This window comes from Harmonia axyridis, chromosome 5, assembly GCF_914767665.1.
Source record: "Harmonia axyridis chromosome 5, icHarAxyr1.1, whole genome shotgun sequence".
Taxonomy (NCBI): Eukaryota; Metazoa; Arthropoda; class Insecta; order Coleoptera; family Coccinellidae; genus Harmonia; species Harmonia axyridis.
In genome coordinates this window covers 5,031,495-5,058,172 of record NC_059505.1, presented here as the reverse complement: position 1 = coordinate 5,058,172, position 26,678 = coordinate 5,031,495, and the positions used below count along the sequence as shown (strand labels likewise).

The window sequence follows — 26,678 nt, the reverse complement described above, 5'->3', positions numbered from 1 at the left end:
AGTGGACCTTATTCATGTTAAATCAATGATTAGAATAGAATTTTAACCTTCTCCCGCACTATTTTAAAACCTAGTGAACGTTATTAAGATTGTTCATCAGATGAACTGCAATTCGATTAATTTTTTATCTGAAATATGAAAATGTCCATCCATGCATCCTTCTCTTTCTACATTTGATTAAAAGAAAATTTGGGTTCAATGAAACTTTTCAATTCAATATTCATGTTTGAAATTTCAAATATATATTTCTTCTTGCTTTTTGAGTCCGAGAAAAGATTTGATCTTTTCAACATTACACCAGAGTGAATTTTAATCACAAATAGGTCTAATTTCTACTTTAAAATTGCGAGCTGAATATGAACTCAAACTTACGACCTTATTCAATAAGGTTTTTAAAAAAGATTCAAAATCGGTTATGAAAGAAACAAAAAGATCTGATGTAGAATATTATAGGGAATTACATTTTTGCCACCTTGTAGTAATATATGCCAAGCCAAATTTTGCTTCCTGAATTCTTTCATATCTTATAAAGATAATAAATAAAAACAATTTCTCTTCTTATTTTTAATAACTGTTAGTTGATGGAGAAGAGGTTTTCAAACAAAAATAATGTGAAAAGCCTCTTTATTGTTCACTGGAAATTACCTCTTAGAAATGATAAGCTTTCAGTTGAAGACACCCTATATTGATTAATTCAACACAAAGTTATGTCATTTTCATATTCCCTCAACTTTACTTCTAATCAACATTCCAGAAACTTTCTGGACACATTCTGGATTGATCTGACAGTAGAGGCATCTCAATCTTCACACTGAAAAAGTGAAGGAGATCCTGTTGAAGATTATTTTATAGTGTTTCCAATGACAGATTAATTTCGATATTGAGAAGAAATATATTTCAACAGAAATCAATGGATGTTTTTGTCATTGTGAAGAGAAAGGTATTCCATTTACGAAGAAAAATGATATCAGCTACCGTTGGAGCTCCATATTCTTTTCATGAGGTGGCTTCAAAGAAAAAAGTATGAAAGAGTTGAATCACAAAATCACAGTGGCTGATTGTGATCACCTCTTCGAGAAATAATATACCCAGAAAACATTTCTTGTGAAATTGCGATTGTTTCGTTGCTTGTCTGGCATGTAGCGGTATTTTGTCGAAAATCATCATCATCCACATAAATATTTGTAATCAATTCCGGCCCTGAAAATCATAAATTATAGCTCGTTAGCGCAATCCATTCACAGTAACTCATTTTCGAATGAGTAAAGTACACCAGTACAGAAATCGCAAAAAATAGTGACGCGTTGAGGACGCACACTGTTTCGATTCTAGTCAGCACTAACTTGTCCAACAGCTCATATTTTTTCACCAGTTTCACTATTGCCGACCGGAAAGTGATTTAGGTTTGTGAAATCTCTTTCAACAATTGCATTGCATTGCATTATACGTTACGAATTCCAGCTGACATTAACATTGGAATCGAAACACCCTATATGTTCAATTGAATTCTTGATACACGGTGGAAAAGCATTGGTATGTTTTCTGATAGAAGCTATAAAATTAGAAATTTTCATGTGAAAATCGTCAACATTGAAATGCAACCTTTTTGAGAAATTTCGAAAATTCCTTGAGCATTTAGACACATTTTCTGGGAAGAATATGCGAAGGATATATTAGGTGTACAACTTTACTTCCGCCGTTTTGCAATAAAAGATGGCTGTAGCGATAAGTAGTAGTCGAAATAAATAGATCGTAGATTTCAAACAATAAGCGTAAGTATTTGTAAAGGTAACGCCATCGAATTATCGATTTGTGTTTGCATCATAAAGTTATTCTCTAACATGTCAGCTTATGAGCCAAATTCTTGTCATTTGCGGGAAATTTATATTTCTACTTCAATATGAAGAAATCTGAGGATGAGGCTCATCTAGTGCTCTCAAATACCTATGGTGAGGCCGCTATCAGTGAAAGAACGTGCCGAGAGTGGTTTCAACGCTTCAAGAACTGTGATTTTGATATCGGTGATCATCATGGCGGTGGAAGAGAGAAGGTTATCGAAGATGCAGAATTGGAGGCATTACTTGATCAAGAATCATGTCAAACGAAACGAGAATCATTGGAAGTGACGCAACAAGCCCATTCAAATCGAATTGAAATGAGGACATTGGGTGCCGTACGAGTTGAAGCCAAGATATATTGAACGGCGTTTGTTTGCTTGTGAACTGCTGCTTGCAAGGCAAAGGCGGAGGGGATTTCTGCATCGCATTGTGACTGGAGACGAAAAATGAGTTCATTACGATAATCCCAAGCGCAGAAAATCATTAGGATATCCCAGTCATGGTTCCACGTCGACGGCCAAACCGAATATTCACGGTTCCAAGGTCATGCTCCATATTTGGTGGGACCAGCTCGGCGTAGTATATTGTGAGTTGTTAGAACCGACTGAAACAATCAAATGCGATCGTTATCGAAAGCAAATAAAGCAATTGAGCCGAGCATTGAAAGACAAACGGCCGCATTACAACGAGAGACATGATAAAGTGATTTTACAGCATGACAATGCTGCTAAAGTGCTCAAGACATACTTGGAAACGTTGAAAATTGGAATGGTAAGTCGTACCCAACCCGCCGTATTCTCCAGACGTTGCTCCCTCGGACTTTCACTTGGTTTGATCAATTGCACACGGCCTGGCTGACCAGCACTTCCGGTCTTATGAAGAAGTAAAAACTTGGATCGATTCGTGGATCGTTTCCAAAATATGAACAGTTTTTTCAATGCGGGATTCGTACGCTGCCCGAAAGATGAGAGAAAGTAGTGGTCAGCGATGGACAATACTTTGAATCATAAATGTATAACCAAATTTTCATAATAAATCCTAGAATTTCGGAAAAAAACGGCGGAAGCAAAGTTGGCCGCTTATGTATTAGAGAAATGTAGAATTCATTGAGTAATCTGATTCTGAATAAAAAAACTGGATGTTTGAAAAACTAAAGTTGCTATCGTATCAAGTAAAACAAATCTGAAGGTTTTCCGAAGAATTCATCTCTCCCATCATGAATATAAAATTCCAAGTGTTCATTTCGAGGTTTTTTTGTTTGACATATTCTTACCAACGGTTTTCGTGGATCACCCTGTATATCTTAAGAAATCTTAATGTTGTCAGTATCAATGCATAAAACTAACCAGAATAAAAAATACGGATAACAGAGTTAAAAAAGTCGTTTGAACATATATCAAGAACAGCCATCATATAAAATGTCAGTGCGAGGTCGTACAGCCATAATGTCACAATTCGAGAACATGCTAATTTCAATTCGGCATAAAAATGAAACATGGAGGCGGAATTGCATTTTTCTATTACCACATCCAATCAGCTCACAGAGCACGGACGTAGCGCACAAGTCCATCTTGTTTTCGCAATGTTTCCAGAAAATGGATTGATTCTAATTATCAGAGTCATCCATCAATAAAAAACCTGTTCCATCCCTTTTCCAATCGGCAGACAGAAAAGAAAAACAAATCTGTCGATCATGCGCGCGATGCTACTAATTTTGAATGGCAACAAGACCAGAGAAATAATGTAAAGAAAAACAAGAAACGTAAAAAGTAATACGTTGAATATGTGATGTCGCTTATAAAAGAGAGAGAGGGAGATTTAGGCACCAAGGAGCCCCAAAGAGGGATGGAGTCGATCGATACATCATTTGGGCTGTTACCATGGTAGCACGTGCCTCTCTTCCCCTACCAGACACCCCTTCCTCCCCTTACAGACCCCTTTATATTAGTTCCATAGCGAGGGAAATGAATATTTTCTATTTAAGTTGGAATGTGCCTATCCTATTTTTTTCGGAGGCTTCGCCAGGATAGAGGACGTTGCTGGCGGACTTCTTAACTGGTTTGGGATGTGGCCAGTAGGTCACGGGATAATTTTGGGGCGATACGACTGGGATATTTCAGGGTCAATGGCTTCGGACCTTCGCAAAAACGGGAAAACTGCGATAAGTGCACTCGGTGGGACACGTTTCCTCTTTTTATTTTGAAATTTGATTACAAAATGTTAGTATTGCATACTTGATTTGTATCTAATAATAATTTTTACAATACCTGGTTTCATAAGCATTTTGACCGAATTTCATTCCATCACTTGATATGTAATGACTATTACGCAACTATTTCGATTACATAGAGAATAAAATCTATACAGGGTTTCTATAAATATAGGGTGTTTTTTTTCGAGGTATATAACATTAAGTTGGCATTACTGTTCAAGAGGGCGACCTATTTAACAGCTGTCAAGTGATTTATTTTCAGTTTGGTTTGGCAATTCATCATGAATAGACTCACGCCTTAACAACTTTTGCAAATAGTGCAATTTTATTTCGAAAATAATAGTTCTGTGCGGAATACGTATCGCGCACTACGTCTATTTTATTTTGTTTAGCGATGAAGCGCACTTCTGGTTGAATAGCTACGTCAACAAACCAAACTTCAGCATTTGGAGTGAAGCTGATCCTCAAGTGTATGTCGAAACACCGTTACATCCAGAAAAACTGACTATTTGGTGCGCTTTATGGGCTGGTGGAATTATTGGTCCGTACTTCTTCAAAAACGATGATGGCCAGAACGTTACAGTCAATGGTGATCGGTATAGAGCCATGATTACTAACTCTTTCACTCCTGAATTGAACAACCATGATGTTTAGGAGCTGTGGTTCCAACAAGACGGCGCAACATGTCACACAGCTCGTGCCACAATCGATTTATTGAAAGACACGTTTGGTGACCGCCTAATTTCAAGTTTTGGACCTGTGAATTGGCCTCCAAGATCTTGTGATTTAACAACGCTAGACTACTTTCTGTGGGGCTATGTAAAGTCATTGGTCTATGCGGATAAGCCACAAACCCTTGACTATTTGGAAGACAACATTCGCCGTGTTATTGCCGATATACGGCCACAAATGTTGCAAAAAGTCATCTAAAATTGGACGTCCAGATTGGACTACATCCGAGCCAGCCGTGGCGGTCATATGCCAGAAATGATATTTAAAATGTAATGCCACAAGATTATCTTGCGGATAAATAAAATTCATGTCAATCAAATAATCCATCCTTGTTTTATTGCAATTTAAAGTTCTATAGCTCTAAGAAAAACACCCTTTAATTCTACAATACCTGGTTTCATAAGCATTTTGACAGAATTTCATTCCATCACTTGTTATGTAATGACTATTACGCAACTATTTTGATTACATAGACAATAAAATCTATACAGGGTTTATATGAATAGTTGCGAAAACATTCAGGTGGCGAATTCTTGTCAAAAAATAGGGTGGGTCTTTGATATAAACTATTTTTTTGAGCCCCTCTTGCTTAGTTACAGCCCCCCGAAGATGGCGACCGAAAGGTTGTTATTAATTTTTTTCTTAATGATCAAGAAATTCATGAAATGTAAATCACTCTGACATTTTATGCGAGCAAGGTATTCAAAAAAGTTTTTTGGTGGTGTTCATCTATGACTCCAAGGGATAGAAAAAGCCACCCCTCAATCTTGATTCGCAATAACTTTTTCTATATTCCTTTTTCACAATAAGAAAATTAATTTTGGATAGACTGATCAATTCTCAACAAATTAGGTCTCTTTGAATTTTTTGCTAAAATTCGTGGTTTTTGAGAAACAATAATTGATGGGAACTTGTCATCTTATTTTTTTATGTTTCATCTGAATCCGAGAGATTTCACACATTTTCCCGGACATCCTGTATACAAACTCTTGAAAAAAGAAGAAATAATGAAAATATAATATTTCGGTTATAACTTCAATGTAATAATCCGAAAATTTATATAATATCATATTTTCATTATTGTTGGGATGATAAACTCAATCATAACTTGTAATTATTCATAAGAATTTACCTGTATAAATTACAATAGATTTTTAATAAGTATTTTCGGAAGAATATTTTTCGAATTCCCATGATCAACTCAAAATCTTTGAATTATAGGCCCGTTCTAGAAAGAACGAGATCTATAGATTTTTCAAAAAACTAATTTTTTAGACATTATTCTTGCTGTAGAGTAGATACACTCACGGTTCACATTTTTTGAGATGGGTGACATCAAATTGTTTTTAATTTAATATCTACTTTCAAAAGAATTCCCAGTTTGAACAAGCCTACTTCAAATTCATATTTTACCCATCAGCGTGTTACAACACTCAGTAGGTGTTGAGGGTTGACAATGAAAGCGAGTTGAACAGAAAGCTATAAAATTCAAAAAATTATGAGATATCATCAAATATACACACGAAAGAAATAAAAACAGAGCCGTATTTCAAAAAGGTTACATATCACAAGAATTCTTTCGTTTGCTACTCTTTTGAAGAAAGTGTGCCATTGAATGTAAAAATTGAATTTATTAGATTGAATTATGTTTTTTTTTGTGGTAATAACGATATTTCTTCAGAACGTGTAAAGAATATAGATTTCGAAGTCTGAAGGAAAAAAATTGAATAACCAGAGTACTGCCTTGAAAATATTGAAATGACATGGATCGTTTTGAAGGGTTGCATGGAGTGAATAAATCCACAAAATTTTAACAAAATCGGACTGCTGATTCTCAAATTATGGAGATCAGAAATTGAATTTTCATGAATCACCCTATATCTCCAAAACTGACACTTGGGACACAGAACAGGCTACTTTCCTGAAAGGCCTAGATGACTTCTATTCATCACTAGGCTATGGCCAGTAACTCATGTTACACGGTATATCGAGATAGCCCCACTAGAAAATGATTTTTCTTCACCCTCTAAACTTTTCACACAATAAAAAAATGTTAGGTCATGCAAAATCGAACTTAATTAAGATAGAATTCCCAGAAATCCAAATGAAACTCCCCCAATTCAAAGTATGATTCTCTTTGGTAGCGTACGGCAAACGTGATCCACACTGTAAAAACCTATAACGAAATTGCGAAAGAAAAAATCCAATTCCATCCAAACTCAATTCCAGTTCGTCAAAAAGTTCACTTCAAATCGAGCAATCCAGCCTGGCATGTGCATCAAAATTACTAATAATCTCGATAAATTGCTCACCTATGAAGTTGCAGCAGTTCTATACGTACGTGTTTTCTGAATTTTGGGCTAATCGTTCTGGTTAACCCCATCTGACACCGCCCCTCACCCCCCCCCCCACATCGTACGTACATCAAGGGCGTAGATCTTATTTTTTTGGGGGGGTAATCGAAAAAAAAAATTTTGACGACATTGTTAAGTCATATCTATAATGTGAGAAAAAAAAGTTTAATAACGAAGTTTGAACCAAATTACTCTGAATAATTTTTTTTATTACCAATTCGATTGTACTCACCATATACTGGGTGTTCCTGAATTGGAGTTAAAAAGGAAAATGAGAGATTCCTTGTGTGATTTTAAAAATAAATTATCGCATAAACATAAGCCCGCTGAGGCTTTGTTTTCGAGATGCAGAGTGTTTCTTGTAGTCCTACTTTTTTGTGATGCTTAAACAGTTTATCGAATCTTTATTAATCTTCGCTACATAGTAGGTAAATAAATACCAAAACTCATAATTAATTAATTTATCACAGGTACCTAACTGGATCTTCGAAATAATTTGGATTTTTCTGAGAATTACTATAGAGAGCTGTTTGATTTTTTTCTCAAATCGATTGAACTACAACAAACCAAAAAGTGTAGTACTGAACCAGAGTTCCTTTTTAAAAATTTCTAAACTATCAGTGGTTCACAAAAAAATAATTTTAGAGGTAAAAAGCGGGCACCCTGCCAGAAAAATTCACCCTGTAGATTTGCATTTAAAATTAGGATATCACATGATGAAAACTTTAAAATGAAATATCTATGCCAATTCAAGTTAAATATCTTGTGAAGGGAAGGTACTATGAGAGAAAAACTTGAACTTTAACACCTGTATCTCAAAAACAAAGCGTTTGTGGACTCATGTTATGAACTTTTCTTTTTGAAATGATACGAGAAATCTGTTATTTTTATTTGTACCTCCAATCTAGGAACACCCTGTAGATATAGTCAATTCAAAACTGATGTCTCCACAAATGAATTGCAATTTGAATGAAACACAATAATTTGTACAACACAGCCCAGACAATTTTTCGATGCGTATTACTTTGTTCAGTTCTTTGATAACCACCTACATATTGGAATTTTATGACGAGAATGATAAAAAAAACGAAAACAACGGGTGAGTATATACCGATGACAAATGCAAAAATCACAGATGGTGAATAAGGGGCGGTGCCGAGAAAGCGGATAGATAATAAACCTCGGACAAAGACGAGCTCGTAGTGCAATAAAAGTACTTATCTTGAAAGCGATAATAAACTCATAAACCGTAAAATGGTCCGATATTTTACTGACGTGAAGATTTCAAAGAAAAGGAGAATGATTCTTATTGGTTCATTTTATGGAGAAATTTTCGTTCTTCGTCTTTGCGAGATTCCTAAAATTTAATACTTTGAAAATCTTGGCGGGGGGAATAATTACCCCCAGTACCCCCCCTATTTCTACGCCCTTGGCGTACATTCATCTCCAATTCCGATTCCAGCACCACCAAGTTGCAGATTATCGATTCTCCCAGTGCTACGAAATTGAAATCGCGTTATTGTGCTCCAATAAATGCAAGATATGAAGTCATTATCATAACTCTAAGCGATGGTTTCAGAGGAGAATCGAGATACTTTGTGCTCTAATGTCAGCATGATGAGTATCCGAACACTATGCATGTATGATATGGGGTCAGTGAGTAATTTTGTTTGTCATTGAAGATCGTTAATTAAATGGAGACGATATTGTGTTAATCTTGATGGACTATTAGATTGACAACCTTAACCCCGGTTTCTTAAAGGCTGATCAAATCTTTGTTCAACTAATACAACATTCAACTTAACAGCGATGTCAAATCCATTTGGGTTTTTGAAATGTTGTAGATACAGTGAAAAATTAACTAATCTATGTTATCTGGAACTTTCAACTTGAAAAGAAAAATAAGAATGCATTTCAGAAACTCAAAATGTGTTAACTGGCTGAATGTTCAAATAAAAGGAGTTAACCTTACTTTCAGCAACCCAAATGACGCTTGACCATAGAATTGACAGCTGTTAAGTTGAATTTTACGTTGATTGGCCTTTCAGAAAACGGTCGTTAGTCAGCGATTTGCAATATTACACACACAAACACAAATTTCTTTAGGGTTTTCCAATAAGAGGTTCCATAACGATAAACGCTTATAAAGGGTGCTTTTTTAGAGCAATAGAACTTTAAATTGCAATAAAACAACGATGGATTATTCGATTGACATGAATTTTATTTATCCGCAAGATAATCTTGTGGCATTACATTTTGAATATGATTTCTGGCATATGACCGCCACGGCTGGCTCGGATGTAGTCCAATCTTGACGTCCAATTTTCGATGACTTTCTCCAACATTTGTGGCCGTATATCGGCAATAACACGGCGAATGTTGTCTTCCAAATGGTCAAGGATTTGTGGCCTATCCGCATAGACCAATGACTTTACATAGCCCCACAGAAAGTAGTCTAGCGGTGTTAAATCACAAGATCTTGGAGGCCAATTCACAGGTCCAAAACGTGAAATTAGGCGGTCACCAAACGTATCTTTCAATAAATCGATTTTGGCACGAGCTGTGTGACATGTTGCGCCGTCTTGTTGGAACCACAGCTCCTGGACATCATGGTTGTTCAATTCAGGAATGAAAAAGTTAGTAATCATGGCTCTATACCGATCACCATTGACTGTAACGTTCTGGCCATCATCGTTTTTGAAGAAGTACGGACCAATGATTTCACCAGCCCATAAAGCGCAACAAACAGTAAGTTTTCCTGGATGTAACGGTGTTTCGACATACACTCGAGGATTAGCTTCACTCCAAATGCGGCAGTTTTGTTTGTTGACGTAGCCATTCAACCAGAAGTGCGCTTCATCGCTAACGGACGTAGTGCGCGATACGTATTCAGCACAGAACCATTATTTTCGAAATAAAAATGCACTATTTGCAAGCGTTGTTCAGGCGTGAGTCAATTCATGATGAATTGCCAAACCAAACTGAGAATAAATCTCTTGACAACTGTTAAATCGGTCGTCATCTGGAACAGTAATGTCAACTTAAAGTTATATACCTCGAAAAAAACACCCTATACAATTGCCAAAACTCATCTTCAACTTTTTGGGAATTGAGTTTAGCCCTTCAGGAAGAATAAAACGATATGCCTGTAAATTTCAATAGTTACTTGATTCGTGGGATGCCTAGGCATATTGGGCCGTTGAATGAAAGAAGAGGAGGAAATACGTACTATTTGGATTCAGTTGTGGAATAATTTCAGATAATCAAAAATAAATAATCGATAAATTTAGATTTTTTCTCATTTTTCCTATTTTGTCTCATCCTACATAAAGCAAAGACTAACAAACAAAGATTTTCTGTCGAATATATTGCAGTTGAAATAGATGAAAATATTCATCTCATTTCCAGAACATAGATTGTTTATTTCTTGAGAAACCTAGGGGACCAAAACTTTTGATGATGTGCGTATTTATGACTCAATTGCAATACCTTTACGTGTATAACGTTTTCATAATCATTATAAGTTTATGTAATTGACAAAATATATTTAGATAATACGGAAAACATGCATCTTCGGAAAATATCAAAATCCTGAACACTAGACAGGCAGTTTATATTCAGAATGTTCCCTCTATATCGAAGATTTAGTCCCTATCAAACTAATCATGGTGTCGGGACTAAACCGAGCTCCTCAAAATAAGATCTCCGATTATCGTGCCTCAAGCCAATCCTGTCAAAACCCCATCAATTTCCATTCCTATCCACCTAGAGCCCCACTCAACAATATAATTCACCGAAATGTTGTAGAAGGAAATATGATAATGGGTGGAAATGGATAACCTTTGATGGTTTTCCCTAATAAGAATTGCTAATTATGGAGAAGATGAACATCACGTTATGCAAGCTACGAAATTCCATTGGTTGCCAATCAATACCGAATCAGAACTCTATAACAAACGAAATAGATAGACGAAATTGGAATAACATGATTAGTTCGCTTCGTTTGGCAGACTAAATGGAAATTGAACTTGAGACTGTTGTTTCGAGGATGGAGTTAGACCATCTTCGATATTAATGGATAGAATGATTTATGTAACATCGATATTGAATCGTTATTTATCATTGTCAATAGTAAGCATTTGGAAGCTTTCCAGGCTACAAGCATTGAGCAATACCAATAAGAAGAAGAAAAACCTCTCACTTGCAAAAAATGAAGCAAATTCTTTTATCTGTATGAATAAAACATAAGCTTCAATATGAAAAATAAGTCATGGGAATTTATTCATCCTCGAAATAAATACAAGGAAGATTATTTTAAGCCATCAAAAGTACATGGGGAGTCAACATCTGATGTAGAAACAATATATAAAAAAAAACATAACTAACATAAATAGCAAACAAACAACAGATAAATCACAGATCCAGAAAATACTCATTCATGGAGTAGTATTTATAGGGAATTTGGAGGGAATTTATTCATCCTCGAAATAAATACAAGGAAGATTATTTTAAGCCATCAAAAGTACATGGGGAGTCAACATCTGATGTAGAAACAATATATAAAAAAAACATAACTAACATAAATAGCAAACAAACAACAGATAAATCACAGATCCAGAAAATACTCATTCATGGAGTAGTAGGCCTTCTCCAATAGATACTTCTTTAAATGGCTTTTCAGGTTAGTTGCCTGAAACCTTGGGGTAACTAATTATAAACCTTCAGGGCTGTATGATTGATGGTCAGCTGGGAATATCCTATCCTATGATGTTGAAGGGCAAGGTTGATAGCATGTCTGGTAGAGTAGTCATGATGAAAGTTGTTATCTAGGTTATCATGAACAAAGAGTACATAGGCCAGGATCAGGAGAGATGGTAACGTTAGTATAGACTCCCTAACGAACAAACCTCTGCAGCTATCCAGATGTCCTGCATCACACAATGCCCTTATGGCCTGTTTTTGCTTAATAAATATTTCCACAGCATGTGGACTACCACCCCAGAAGAGGATGCCATAGGAGATTATACTGTGAAAGTAGCTGAAGTATGCTATCTTTGCAGATTGCTGGCCGGCAAGTTGTTGAGTTCTTCTCACAGTATATATTGACCTGGACAGCTTCTTTTCCATATCTTCAATATGGCATGTAAACTTAAGATCAGGCTCGATTGTTACTCCTAGTAGCTTAAGGCTGGTTCTTTCTGTTGGTCGGGTTTCGAGTAGCAAAAGCTGAGTCTTATCTATGTTCATCTTCAGTTTGTTCGCATCAAACCATAGTTTTGCCCGAGCAAGAGTTTCCTTCATCAGATTTTGGATGGTGAGCACGTCTTGTCCTCTTCGCGAAAAGCTGACATCATTAGCGAAGATCACTTCAACATCAGCTGAAACATTTGATGACAGGTCATTTATGTACAATAAAAACAGTTAAGTTTGTGGCGGCTTCTCATAAAGCTCCACATAGCAACAATAAACACAACACTCGGTGGTCTAGAGGTTAAGAGTGTAGACTCTCTCACCGAGATGCGACAAGGTGCCGGGTTCGAGTCCCGGCGGCTCCCGATAATAATAAATTCCCCAAGCGTCTGTGACACGGCACATTATAATATACCAAAGTCACACTGATGAGTCCGGTGTGTGTGCCAGGGACGAAACGCATAAGTAGGCATATGTGAAATCCTACAAGTACATTATTTCAGAAATTATAGGTGAAAATCTCCACACCAAAACAGCTGTTCCCCTGTGTCGAACTAATCTATCAATGAGCTGTACAACCAATGTACATCTCATTGATAGATTAGGTCGTCACTATCATGCTTTATTTGCCTATTTTAAAGATAAGAGTTATGCAGTATCAAAGACATTGATATTCATTTCATGAATATCAATGTCAATGACAAAATTCCATTCAACTCTAATTACTTTTTTATAATGAGAATTACCATCCACTTTGGCATTTAGTACCTCTAGGCATGTATTTTCCCTCAGTTTATTCTCAAAAAGATTTCAATTGTTGTGAACAAATTGCTATGAAATGATTAATTCATTTTCATGAATACCTAACTTCAAACTCTGGAAACCAATTTGCTGAAAGTGCTCGGACTACATTGATTCAGTTTTAAATTCTATTTTAATTTATATACAGCCGAGGCGGCCTTATGTCAATCCTTTTTTGAAGTAAATTATTAATATTTATACGTATTAATACCTAATCAACATCCTATTCATGGAAAACCGACTGAATCACTAAGTTTATGCCAGGCTTTGAGCGAAATTATAATTGCAAATTCAAATTTCCTGATTATGAAAGATGAATTATCTGGATTTTAACAACCTTTCGGCATTTTCTCTATCAAGGGTACTTCAAAGGATTCCTGAATGAGAAGTAATCTCAGAAATCATTTTGGTTTGAAGTCAAATCAGTTAGAATTGAAAATATTGAGAATTTCAAACTTTCTATGCTAGGATAAATAATTCCCACTATAGTGTTCATTGTATTTCTATATTTCTCGAGAAAATCAAGTTTAACAATAGGTAATGTTTATATTGTATAATCGCGCAGTTTCGGACTCATTTGAAGTTCATCTTCAGGCACTGAAGGTTTTACAAGGGGTACAGAGTATTTAAATGAATTTAGGCACGAAAAGGGTGATAGAAAAAACCAAAAATAGGGTATAAAATTTGTGTAAGAAGAAGAACATATTTTTGATCCTTATGCAAATGTCTAGGATTTCAAAAATTATTCGACCTCGTTGAATATTTTGAAAAAAATTATTCTGTTTCTTGATTCATAATTTCCAAACTATGTAAGTTTACTAGCTTATACATTCCATTGGATTCTAAATAGTCTCCTCCCTTTTGATTACACATTTGAACAGGGTGATGAATTACATTTAGGACAAATCTGTTGTTCGAAGTTTTAGAATCATTCATTCATTATGTTTGAAGTATTCATATTTCATTTATATTAATTTGAAGATTCATTTATAATAGTTGTTTTTCCTCTGCTACTTCGTCAATAATCAAATTGTAGTGAAAAGAAATCCATTGTTTTGTCAATGGACGGCTTTAGTTATCTGTATCTCCGTTCAGGTTCCACTAGATGGCGCTAGAAAGATGAGATTTCGTACTACAAAAACTTTTATGACAGTTTTGTGATAAGTTGACTCAGTTCAGTTTGAGCGCGCACAAAGATAGACACTAAAAGGAGAAAATATGTATATTTTACAGTTATTCCTCAATGAAGGCGAAAATGTAAATGGTGTTTATGGTCCTGATACTGTAACAGCCAATCACTCGCAATTTCGGTTTCATCGATTCCGTTCCGGTAATTTTTATGTCAAAGATGTACCACGCACTAAAAGGCCAATTGTCAAAATGTCGATCAATCCATAGACATTGTCGAGGCCTACCGTCATGTAAGCACTATTTCGATTGCCCAAAACACACAAAAAACCTCATGACCGAATTTACATCTGCGAATCACTGCTGCAACAAAATCGACACAGTTTTGAAGTGGTCATTGACTGTTGATGCCATGTGGATCACTTACGACAACGTCAAGCGAAAACGGTCTTTGTCAAAGCGCTGTTAGCCCGCGGAAAGGCTGGCCAAGCTAGTATTGACGGCCAGGAAGGTTTTGATGTGTGTTTGGTTGAATTGACAGGGAATTATCTAATATGAGCTGCTCTCCTATAGCACAACTGTTGATTTAAAACTATATTGTCAACAATTGGACCGTCTGAAAGAAGCAATCGCCTAACAGTAGCAAGTTTTAGCCAATAGGAGAAGAATTGTGTTCCATCAGGACAACGCCAAGCCACACCCATGGATGGAGACTCGATAGAAGCTCCGGGAGCTTGGTTGGGAGGTTCTTATGCATACACCTTATAGTCTGGACCTGGCACTAAGTGATTACCATCTGATTCTCTCCATGGTGACCAATTTTGCTGGTAAAAAATTCGTTTCAACAAAGTCTTGTGAAAATCGACTGTCTCAATTTTTTACTGATAGAGACGAAGTCTTCTATGGGCGAGGCATAAGGATATTACCTTCAAAATGGCAACAAGTTGTCGAACAAAACGGTGCATATTCGACTTGAATCGTCTCATTCTAACTATGGCAATTAAAGCCTTGGTTTTCATGCATAATAGATGTCAGCAATTCATAATTTAATACTAAGCCCATGTTATACTGGGACCATAAAATCCCAAGCCCATCGTGCTGATGATAATTGTCAGAATCAATCACGCGCATGCGTCTCTATGATTGAACCCAATCTTCAAGGCAGGTACCAAGGTGCAGTCGCTCTAACACTCTTTCGATATGGTCCTCACTGGTATGGTATCACTTCGACTTAGATCCTGTATTGTAAGTAAGCTCAACTATGTTTTTTTAATAAGCTCTGCATCCTGGGGGTTATTTCCACATTAGAAACTTTAATAATTTAACATAGATTTCTTCTTACTACACCTTATAATGAGCGTTCAATCTCATCATTCCAAATAATCGACCAAAATAGCAGACATACAACTAATATCTTGATCTCCGTTCAATATCGAAAAGTTCACAAAGTATACGCAATATTTCAAACGAAGTGGAATCCCCGATCATAAACCCAGACACAATTTTCACTCGCACACAATTTCCCAACTTCAAAGTAATTCTTCTCGTGAAAAACCTTCGAAACTTGATCTATTTAATCTGAAAACTTAGAACACTCGGGGAAACTTTTGACATCCGTCCAGAAAATCGATCTAACCCTCCCCACGCCTCCCATCAGCCTCAAAAAACTCTTTAATTGAATTGCAACCACCATTGCACTGTACGACATTACACGATCTACTCGAAAAAGTTTTTAATTATTTCAAAACTGAAGAATGTATTCAGGACAGATGAGATTCACCGATTGGATGCTGCTCAGAACGAGCTTTTGGTTCAGTTATTCGGGCCTGAAGAGGTAATTTTTTTCGCCAAGTAATTAGGGAGTTTCGAGGATGATATCTTGACTTTGGTAATCTGAATGGACACAGTTAAGGAATGGCGAATAGATTTCGGGACTTCTAAGAATAAGATGGGTTGATGAGAATCTTCGCAACAACGTTTTTCATATATAACATCAAGATTAAGAAGGAAATGTTCTTCTATTTCAAATTATTTCAGGAGATATATTGCCTGTTTTTTACCAGTTTACTTATGTTTTTGTTTCTTGGGCTCTTAGGTTGACAGCTGTCTTGCCATTATTTGGTGGGCATCCTAAGGGTCTTCTTCCGTTAGGTATGTTGTCTGAGCCATCCTGTCTGGAATCATTCTGTCGATTTGCTGATCCTATTCCCTCCTTCTTTCTCTTTTCCATCTTTTCATATCATTAGTTGAATTATTTCAATATAATTTAACATGAAGGGGTTTGCAATTAGACGTTTCATTTTGAAAAACGAGTATATTCCAAGAGAAATCAATCGATGTTCATTTCATTGAAAAGAGAAAGAAATGACATTGAAGATGAAAAACAATATCATTGATATCATCGCTACGACTACGGTTGCAGCAGCAAATCCTGTTTATGAAATTTTTCACTGACCATGTATATCCTAGACAATTTTTCGAATTCAATCTTTAAGGACATTATCTACCTCATAAATAGAGGTCATTAATGTGGACTCATATCAAGATCCATTGTGGAGCATTGGCAAAGATTTCATCTTTCACGTGGTCCGAAAAAAAAAGTCTCAAGGTGTTGAATCACCAAATCTGTTCCTGGTTTTCGACCGCCTTGAGTTCTTGTGTTCACTAATCTTTGAATGCCATAAGAATTAAGTCTTGAGAAAAAACGTCATCAACATCAATATCTTTCAATTCCGGTATTATTAATAATAGCTCGGTAGCTCAATCTATTCACCGAAGCAGTTGCACCAGCCTCTTTTTCGAATAAGTAAGGTTCAATCACAACACCAGCCCAAAATCCGCAGCAAACAGTGACACGTTTAAGATAGAGAGGCTCTTGGATTTTTCGGGCTTCAATTGCGATAATTCTACGTGTTGAACAAGCATATGGGGAGGAAATGCGTTCAGTCACTGAAGATGATTTCTCGATGAAAATCAGGATTATTTTGATGCATTTCAAGGCTCAAATCAGCAAAGATGCGACGTTGCTAGTGATCGACTGATTTAAGTTATTGTGTAAACTGATAAAAGCTTTAAAGTCTTCATGAAAAATACGGCGTAATGTCCTCTGTTGAATGCATTATTCCTAAGATGGACGGAGAATCGACAAACCAGGGTTTTCGTCAACTCCACGAGCAGCAGAATTCTAAGTTGTTTTTAAGCGATACCCTTGGTTTGAATTCTTCGCATCAGTAACTTTTTCCAACAGCTCAAATTTCTCCATTTGATCACGACGTCCTTGAAGTGTTTTAGTGTTCCGAACTGCTAAATTTTCTCTATATTTTTAATGTTGTAATGAAACCTCTTTTTTGAAAAACCTTGTAAATATTCTTTATTTATTAGAAAGTCTCTTAAATGCTCTCGATGCAGTCAGGAATAAATAAATGACGTCTGAAGTGCACTTTTATAATACCAAATTGGTGATCCGAATATTTTTGTTTGAAATTGTATAATATGTTCAGCGCAAAAATAATGTTTTGATTTTGTAAGATTATGGGTTGATAATTGAGAATGTAATTTACCAATAATTCAAAAACAGGTTCTAACATAATGTTTATTCCATATTCCATACAATGAATGCGTAAAAATCTAAAAGGAATCAATACTCAACTTATATCTAATAGGTTTTGAAAGATTTTATGGAAGTGTTTGCAATATATGGTAACAACTGCATTTTATTGAGAAATTTCAATGTGATTTAATTGATTTTTGAAAAAAGTAATCAAGTATAAGCTGAATTCAAAGAACAAGATATTTCCTTGGTAGTTCATTCTCATAACATTTATAATAAAGACCTACTAACACATTCTTATCAGAAGGTTTTTCTATAGAGCTACATTTTTTGTTTACAGCTTTTATGGTTTTCTCGTCCAAATCCAGTTTTTTTAAATGCTCAGCAATTTTTTCAGTTCCAAGAGTTCCCTCTGAGTCCATGAATCCTTGATCTAATGCAATGCAGTATAAAAGTTTCTGGATGTTCTTATCCGTCACATCAACAGTATTGGCATTCAATAATTCTGTGATTGCAGCATCATTTAATTTATACTGATTTGTGCATTTTCCTTGAAGAGTTTCCATTTGATCTTTCCAATCCTGGAACTTGTCAGCCTGAAAAATGAATTATAATAATTATGATTATAATAATAATTGAATATGATAATAATAATTAATAAATCGAAACTAATTCATTCTGAAAAAGTACCATACTACAAGTACCAACCGGAAACCATCCTGGAAAATGAACGCTATAAACTGTACTGGGATCGTACAGTTTTGACTGATAAAACAGTTCCTCACAACAGGCCAGATATATTGCTAGTAGTCGATAAACATCAAAAGACAGTAATACTCATCGACGTAGCAATACCAAATAACAACAACATACGTCAAAAAGAGGTCGAAAAATTTCAAAATATAGGGACCTCGAATTTCAAATAAAGCGTCAGTGGGGAATGATATCAACGAAAATTATTCCAATTATCATCTCAACAACTGGAATAGTGCCCAAAAATCTCAAGAGGAATATCAAGCAACTGGGACTTAGTGAGTATATATGTAATATAATGCAAAAAGCTGTTCTTTTAGGTACTGCAAGGACGATGAGAAAATTCCTAGGAAGCGAAGGACAGGTCCAAAGATCACGTGTAATAGGACCTGAAGTTCGACGAGAACCAGGTGGACCACAAGGACCGGACACGACCGAGCTCTACCTTTCTGATATTTTAAATATCTGGAATTGAGTGAATGTTCCTTTAAGCGGGGAGTAAGAAGCCGACGGCGAGGAGAAATCCTACGCGTATAGGCAAAATTCGGGGAATAACAGAAGTACAACTTCTTAAGCCCTGCAGATAGAGAACAGACAGTTCATATTGAGTGGTAAAATTGTTAAAAAGTCCACTGGATTTTTATTCAAACGAATGGAATATTTCCATGAATACCTAGTTCAGTGATTTTTGCATTGAAAAATTTTTGTCTTATAACTGTTTTCTGTATCATAAATTTGACAGATAATGAACGAAATATAACCATCAAATCTTTCTGAAACTGAGATATTCCGTCGCGAATTTCTTTTACTAGGTATGGCTGAAAGAAAGGATTTGTCCCAGAATTCGAGAAATAACTATTCCTTTAATGAAGTTTTGGTTCGTCCAGACTTTTCTGGAACACTCACATTATCTCCTGACGTTTATAAAGTAGACAATATTCTGACATTTATAGAAAAAATAAAATTTTTTGAGATAATTGTTCTACTTTTTCTGTGAATGAACAAGTCATCACATAACATTTAGTTATCTGGAAAAATGGATAGAAATTAATGATTTCCATCAGCTGAGAAGCATCACTTATACTCTCAATTCTCCACAAGATTTCACAACAAGAATATTTCTAATTTCAAAACAAAAATAAGGGTCTACTCACCGTGGAAGCCACAACTAACATTGCGAAAACAATTGACACAATCAATCTCATTTCAATCATCGTTGTTGGACACGAAAAAAAAAACAATGGCAAATGTATCTTCGGCAATGTGATGTGGATGCGATGAGCACTATATTTAAAGCAAAGGCTTATCTGAAGACGTCATGTGATCAGTCTTTCTTCACGTTTTGCGAATTATAATCCATTAATTCTTATCCATTATACAGGGTATTTTGAAAGGATTGCGACAAACGGAAACCACAAATTGAGGTCTTCAAAGAGGATTCGTATCAAAAGGATTCAATACTTTGAGGTTTGCAATTTAGGATATACCTATAGGGGCTGATGTCACTTCCTTCCATCATCATTTATAAAATTTAAAAAACAAGATCACCAAAGATCGGTAATATCAGATCGCTCTGTACATAAACAATCTAGTATTCATTGATTTTTTATGATATTAGGAAAAAAAATCAATAAAAAAATCCAAAAACTTTGCTCGGAACCATGATTCAGGATGATAAATGATTATTTATGAATAATTTTAGTTTTTTTTTTTTTTAATTCGCTCCTAACACCGGGAGGTTGTTTTTCATGAAAATAGGTAGTTCCATGCGGTACAGATCAATTTATTGTAGACACTATAATTTTGGACACTTGTGGAAACATCAGAAATCCACCAAATTCAATAAAGATATCTGTGAACCATCTTTATGTAAGTGCTCAAAAGTATCGACAAATATGTGGATACCTCATTAGGCCATTTCTGAAGTTTAAGTGGCATCAATGAGTCAATATATAGTATTTTCTAGGTAAGGATTTACTTTTGTTCTGCATCTGTAATTACTTGAAATGGTGTTTATGTGAAATTAAACTGAATTAATGAATGAATGAATAAAATAAAAGATATTTCCTTCTTCAATTGCTTTAACAAAACCATAATACAATCACGAAGAAGAAAAAAATATAACCCAATATTTCTGTGACAATGAAACGCTATTAAAATACTGCTACTTGATATAAAATAACAGTTTCAAGCTTCTTACTTACAGAATCCTGAAAAATTCAAGAAGAATATTAGAAAAGAAATTCCTAATATTTCTATGATTACAAATGCGATTGTATTGAGATTTTGCATGTACTAACTAACTGCGTCCAGATCATAAGAAACATAGAAAATTCGCTATAGTCTTGGTATGTTCTTATTGAATTATTTTTTCATAAGAATGATTAACTTTGATTGTATTCGAGTATATATTTCAGGAATGATAATCGAAGGAGTTCGATAAGGGTTACAATACAATTCGAAAACGGAATTTTGGTTAGTTCAAACTTCATTAAAAATTCTCTCGTCATTCGGATATCACTCTGTATACCTAACCAAGACTGTCAGGCGATTAAAATCTATATATTTATATATTTATGATCCTTCTGCTTATAATATTCGTTTATGGTTTCTGTTTGTCGTATTCCTCCAAAGATCCCCCTGTATATGAATGCAATATTAAGTTGTCAATTTATTCATTCTTTATTGAAGAGATATCGAATCAGGACGCGATTAAGGTGCTCTTCATTCAATTGAAACAATGCATTAACTCATTTGGAATGTTTGTTTATATCTCGACGATCAGGAAGTCGGAGGTTAACAAAATAAAAAAAATAATTATGTATATATATATATATATCATACAAGTCATCGACCCATATATTGAAGCAGTAGAAAACGATAATCGAAAATTTAAAAAAAAAAAATTTGATTGGGCTATAAACAAACCCCCCTTAAAATCAACGTATAAAAAAAACTACCTCCGTCGGGACCTGCACATTTCACCTGAGAGCAAAATTGAAGGGGCGCAAAGTCAGTAAATAAAACAAGACATACTTTTTGACACAAAAAATATTCTTAGTGAAAATACCACTCTTTGTAGGAATAAAATTACCAAGAACCAATTTTTTTTTAAATTGAATAGGCGGCTCTCTCAACTATATTTATAAGAATAAAAATAAGTAGGTACTAAAATTCACCTTTATTTTCAGTCTTTCCACTAAAGACTTATAGAGCTTCGTATTTTCAAACAAGGCGGGACGTTTTTTGATGAAATTAACAAAACCTCCTTCAATTAAGTTGAGAAGGTGATTTTAAGTTAGAAAATACGATTTCATAAATCTTAGAGATGTCTTAGCGGAATAACAGAAACTCTTCAAAGAAAATTAAGATGAATAAGGCAAATCAGAGCGGAGAAATTTTATTTTGCCGGTGGGACAAATGTCTGGCGGCGGCCCTGCATATTATTTGTAATTGTTTCAAGAAAACTCGCATGAATAAATAAAATAAATAATCATATATTTAATTCTTCTGAACACAAACCTGAAGTCAAAACTTCTGAATACTACAGAATTACTCAACTGAACTGCAAAAAGTGACATGCAACATTGATATTTTTGACACAATGTTTTTTCTTTTGAGCAATTTCCAGAAAATCCGTAGGCTGAAGGTCTAGGGTTCGAGCACCTGGAAACCGTCCAACTATTCGCTGTTGGGTAAAAAATTGAGATTGTTGTGCCTAAGGTGGCATTGGGACACAGTAACAAAGCACAACTGGTTCTCTCAACTAGTAGAGGGTGTTTTTTTTTCGAGGTATATAACTTTAAGTTGGCATTACTGTTCAAGATGGCGACCAATTTAACAGCTGTCAAGTGATTTATTCTCAGTTTGGTTTGGCAATTCATCATACATAGACTCACGCCTGAACAACGCTTGCAAATAGTGCAATTTTATTTCGAAAATAATGATTCTGTGCGGAATACGTATCGCGCACTACGTCCATTTTATTTTCTTTAGCGATGAAGCGCACTTCTGGTTGAATGGCTACGTCAACAAACAATACTGCCGCATTTGGAGTGAAGCTAATCCTCAAGTGTATGTCGAAACACCGTTACATCCAGAAAAACTGACTTTTTGATGCGCTTTATGGGCTGGTGGAATCATTGGTCCGTACTTCTTCAAAAACGATGATGGCCAGAACGTTACAGTCAATGGTGATCGGTAAAGAGCCATGATAACTAACTTTTTCATTCCTGAATTGAGCAAAAATGATGTCCAGGAGCTGTGGTTCCAACAAGACGGCGCAACATGTCACACAGCTCGTGCCACAATCGATTTATTGAAAGACACGTTTGGTGACCGCCTAATTTCACGTTTTGAACCTGTGAATTTGCCTCCAAGATCTTGTGATTTAACACCGCTAGACTTCTTTCTGTGGGACTCTGTGAAGTTATGGTCTATGCGGATAAGCCACAAACCCTTGACCATTTGGAAGACTACATTCGCCGTGTTACTGCCGATATACGGCCACAAATGTTGGAAAAAGTCATCGAAAATTGGACGTCCAGATTTGACTACATCCGAGCCAGCCATGGCGGTCATTTGCCAGAAATCATATTTAAAATGTAATGCCACAAGATTATCTTGCGGATAAATAAAATTCATGTCAATCGAATAATCCATTGTTGTTTTATTGCAATTTAAAGTTCTATAGCTCTAAAAAAACACCCTTTACAAGCTCTAAGCTTCTAAAAGATCTCATAGAAACCTACGAGATTCGGAATAAATAACATAAAACATATCAGCATCAAACTAAGAAGCAAGAAAATTTTGTATTGCCATTTTTCTTATTTTCAACCATAGGCTTTCATGTTAATCTGGATCACGCTGTGTATGATTCGAACGATAGCCTCAAACAAAATATATTCTTTTCATATTTCTCTAAGGATCTTTTGAGGGTTTTTCTCATGAAAAATACTCTCTCCCACGAATAATACAATACCCGTTTTCCTATTCCGATAGTGAAAAATTCTTTATCGAATTCAATCTTTTCTTTACCGCGAATCATCAAAAGATCCATTCCAATTTTTCCCAAACCTCGGCTGAGGTATTTCTTTGGGGAAATATTCGATAGTAAAAGCTTCAAATTTCACACAAAGGTTTATCATTTCCATATCACCTAATCTATCATAACGGGAACTTTACAGCAAAACATTGTTCTTATTTCCCACTAAATAATTCGTCCTATGTAGTAGTTTGGTTCAATAAAATAGATTCTAAACTGCTTGGACTGATATGATATATTCATGAAGGAAGTGAAGTCAAATTGATGATGAAATTTAATAATTTGTAGACAAGGAATAGAAAATGAAAGATTACAAATAACTCCACACTGAGTCTTCTATTGAAAAAAATGTTTGAAAGAGTGATAATATAATACAATATGAATAATATGATAGTGTATTATAATAATACAACGTCTGAAATTTAACAACTATGTTATAAAATTCAGTAGTGGAAGCATGCAAACTTAGTTCATTTCAAGAACATTTGTCACATTGTCTGTAATTTTTTGATTTTGAGCTGGGAATGTTCCTAATCGACAAGCTCCGACTCACTGATAACCAAATTGATGAAAGGAGTCTATGGTTAATCCAATATACTCCTCAAAGGACTCACTCTTTATATATTTGATTTAGGGTTCAGACCTCAGAGTAATAAAATAATATAGATAAAGGGAGCATACGTCCTTTACTCTAAGCAAATTTTGTCCCCAACATGAACCATCAAATTTGACATGAAGCGCGTAGAAATGAAAACATATCAGTGATATGATATTTCACTCAATTCGCGAGTTTCTCCACAAAGAACGCACTTCTTATGTCCCATAGTGAATTAACGTTTTATATCAACTCAAAATATATTGAGATGGATTCCTAAATATATCAGAAATTCAGAAAACAAACTTCAAGCACGCTAAACGACGTGAAACAACCGTTGACAGTAAGAGAGCAAAAGTTGCTAAACCTCGAATTTCAGCAGGTAGATACAGAAAATAATAAATATTCTGCATACTATAAATTCGACAATTAGGAAAAATATCAGATTCCAAATATTCAAATTTGCATATTTAATTAAGAATCCCTAAAATAAATATATTTCATTCATATAATATACATTCAAAGTGATATAGTAAAATTGTGGATTTGAAAATATATCACAATCCGACAACGTACTCTAACCATGTTGGGGACAAGTTAAAATTGCGTATAATCCCTCTATCTATGTTTGTTACACTATGGTTCAGACTGAATTCGCTAGAAAGTTGATCTATCTGTTGTTTGATGAGAATCTGCCAATCATATAACGTCAATTGTATTTGGGCAAGATAGATATAAATCTTAATCATTCAAAACAAACATAAACTCAAAACAAGCTATAGCAGGATCAACAAAGAGCCAATGTCGGAGTAGGTAATTCGTATATCGACAGCTCATCCAGCTGCAAATAACTGTTTGCCTGTAATACTTGTTATCCATGCAGCGTTATGGTCTAGTAGATTTCAGACTAACAAGAGTTGATAGGGTTTAGTAGGATGCTGGGATGGACTTACATCTATCGCTTTGATTCTCAGAATAATATTCGAATAAAAGAAACAAGCTGAAGTAATTATTTTCTCTAATTCTGTGGTTATTCCGTTCATTCTTCCACATCTTGTAGAACAAAATCGTGCGAGAATATATCAGAAACGCACAGTTTTCATGGTTATATTTTATTATTCTATGTTGGCACTCCTAACTTTCCGCTACGCCTTTATCTGTCAATTCATCAAATTGCCTTAAAGAAATTAGTTCTGCCAACCAACATTTTTCAATGCAAAAATCACTAAATTATATTTATGAAAATATTTCATTAATTTCAATGAAAATGCAATGAATTAGAGAAAATAATGTATAATACACGTACAGAAGGCTCACTCTACCACTTGTTCATTCCAAAACTCGCCACTTCGTGGCTCGTTTTTGAATTTTGAACTCGTGGTAGAATATCAATGCCTTCTGCACTTGTATTATAAATAACTATTATTAAATTCTTCCATTAGTGTTGGTTGATGCGCAATTTCTCTTTTCAACAAATTGGGACGATATGTTTGTCAGTTTGTCTCACTATAATTTAAGAGTTTTTATTACATATAACATTATATGAGCATGAAATTAACTGTATAGCGTGGAATTTATATTCAGTACCTATTTAATATCCTTCTATTATTTTCTGGAACAGAACTATTTCGAATCAAATAATTGTAATATAAGACATTATAATGTATATTGAAGTGTTGCGTAGATAATAATGAATAAATGAATATATGAAATAACTCAGTTTCTCAATTTATTTTTAATATATCTATCTTTATTCGCATATTCACCCAAATAAGGCAAATTAGTTGATATTAAACCTAGAGTAATAAACATAGATAAGGAGAGTATACGCGATTTTTACATATCCTCAACATGGTCAGATTACGTTGTCCGATTGTGATATATTTTCAAATCCACAATTTCACTAAATCGTTATGAATGTATATTTTATTGAATGAAATATATTTATTTGAGTGATTCCCGATTAAATATGCAAATTTGAATATTTGTGATCCGATATTGTTCCTAATTCCCGAATTTATAATAAGCAGAATATTTATTATTTTCTGTATCTACGTATTGAAATCCAAGGTTTGGCAACTATTGCTCTCCTAGTGTCATCCGTTGTTTCACGTCGTTTGGCGCGCTTGAAGATTGTTTTCTGAATTTCTGATATATTTAGGTATTCATCACAATATATTTTGAGTTGATATGAAATGTTGATTCACTATGGGACATAATAAATGCGTTCATTGTGGAGATAATCGCGAATTGAGCGAAAAATCGTATCACTGATATGTTTTCATCCGCGCGCTTCATGTCAAATTTGGTAGTTCATGTTGGAGACAAAATTTGCTCAGTGAAAATGACATATGCTTCCTCTATCTATATTCATGACTTTGAGGTATTGAATGATAAATGCACTCATTTTTAAACGGAAGTTTATAACGTCAAATGAATAATTCATAACTGTCAATAACTGGTTGTTGAATAAGATTCAAC

At 34.9% G+C, this 26,678-nt stretch overlaps 1 protein-coding gene across 1 annotated transcript; it reads right to left on the bottom strand.

The window, feature by feature from the left end:
• Positions 1–17,833: 17,833 nt before the first annotated feature.
• LOC123680216 lies at positions 17,834–19,824 on the bottom strand. The gene is made up of 2 exons (XM_045618007.1): positions 19,713–19,824; positions 17,834–18,401 (listed from the first exon to the last, which is right to left on the bottom strand). Exons 1-2 carry the CDS (start codon positions 19,770–19,772, stop codon positions 18,033–18,035), a joined length of 429 nt encoding a protein of 142 aa, XP_045473963.1. The 5' UTR covers positions 19,773–19,824; the 3' UTR covers positions 17,834–18,032.
• Between the last annotated feature and the right edge of the window lie 6,854 nt (positions 19,825–26,678).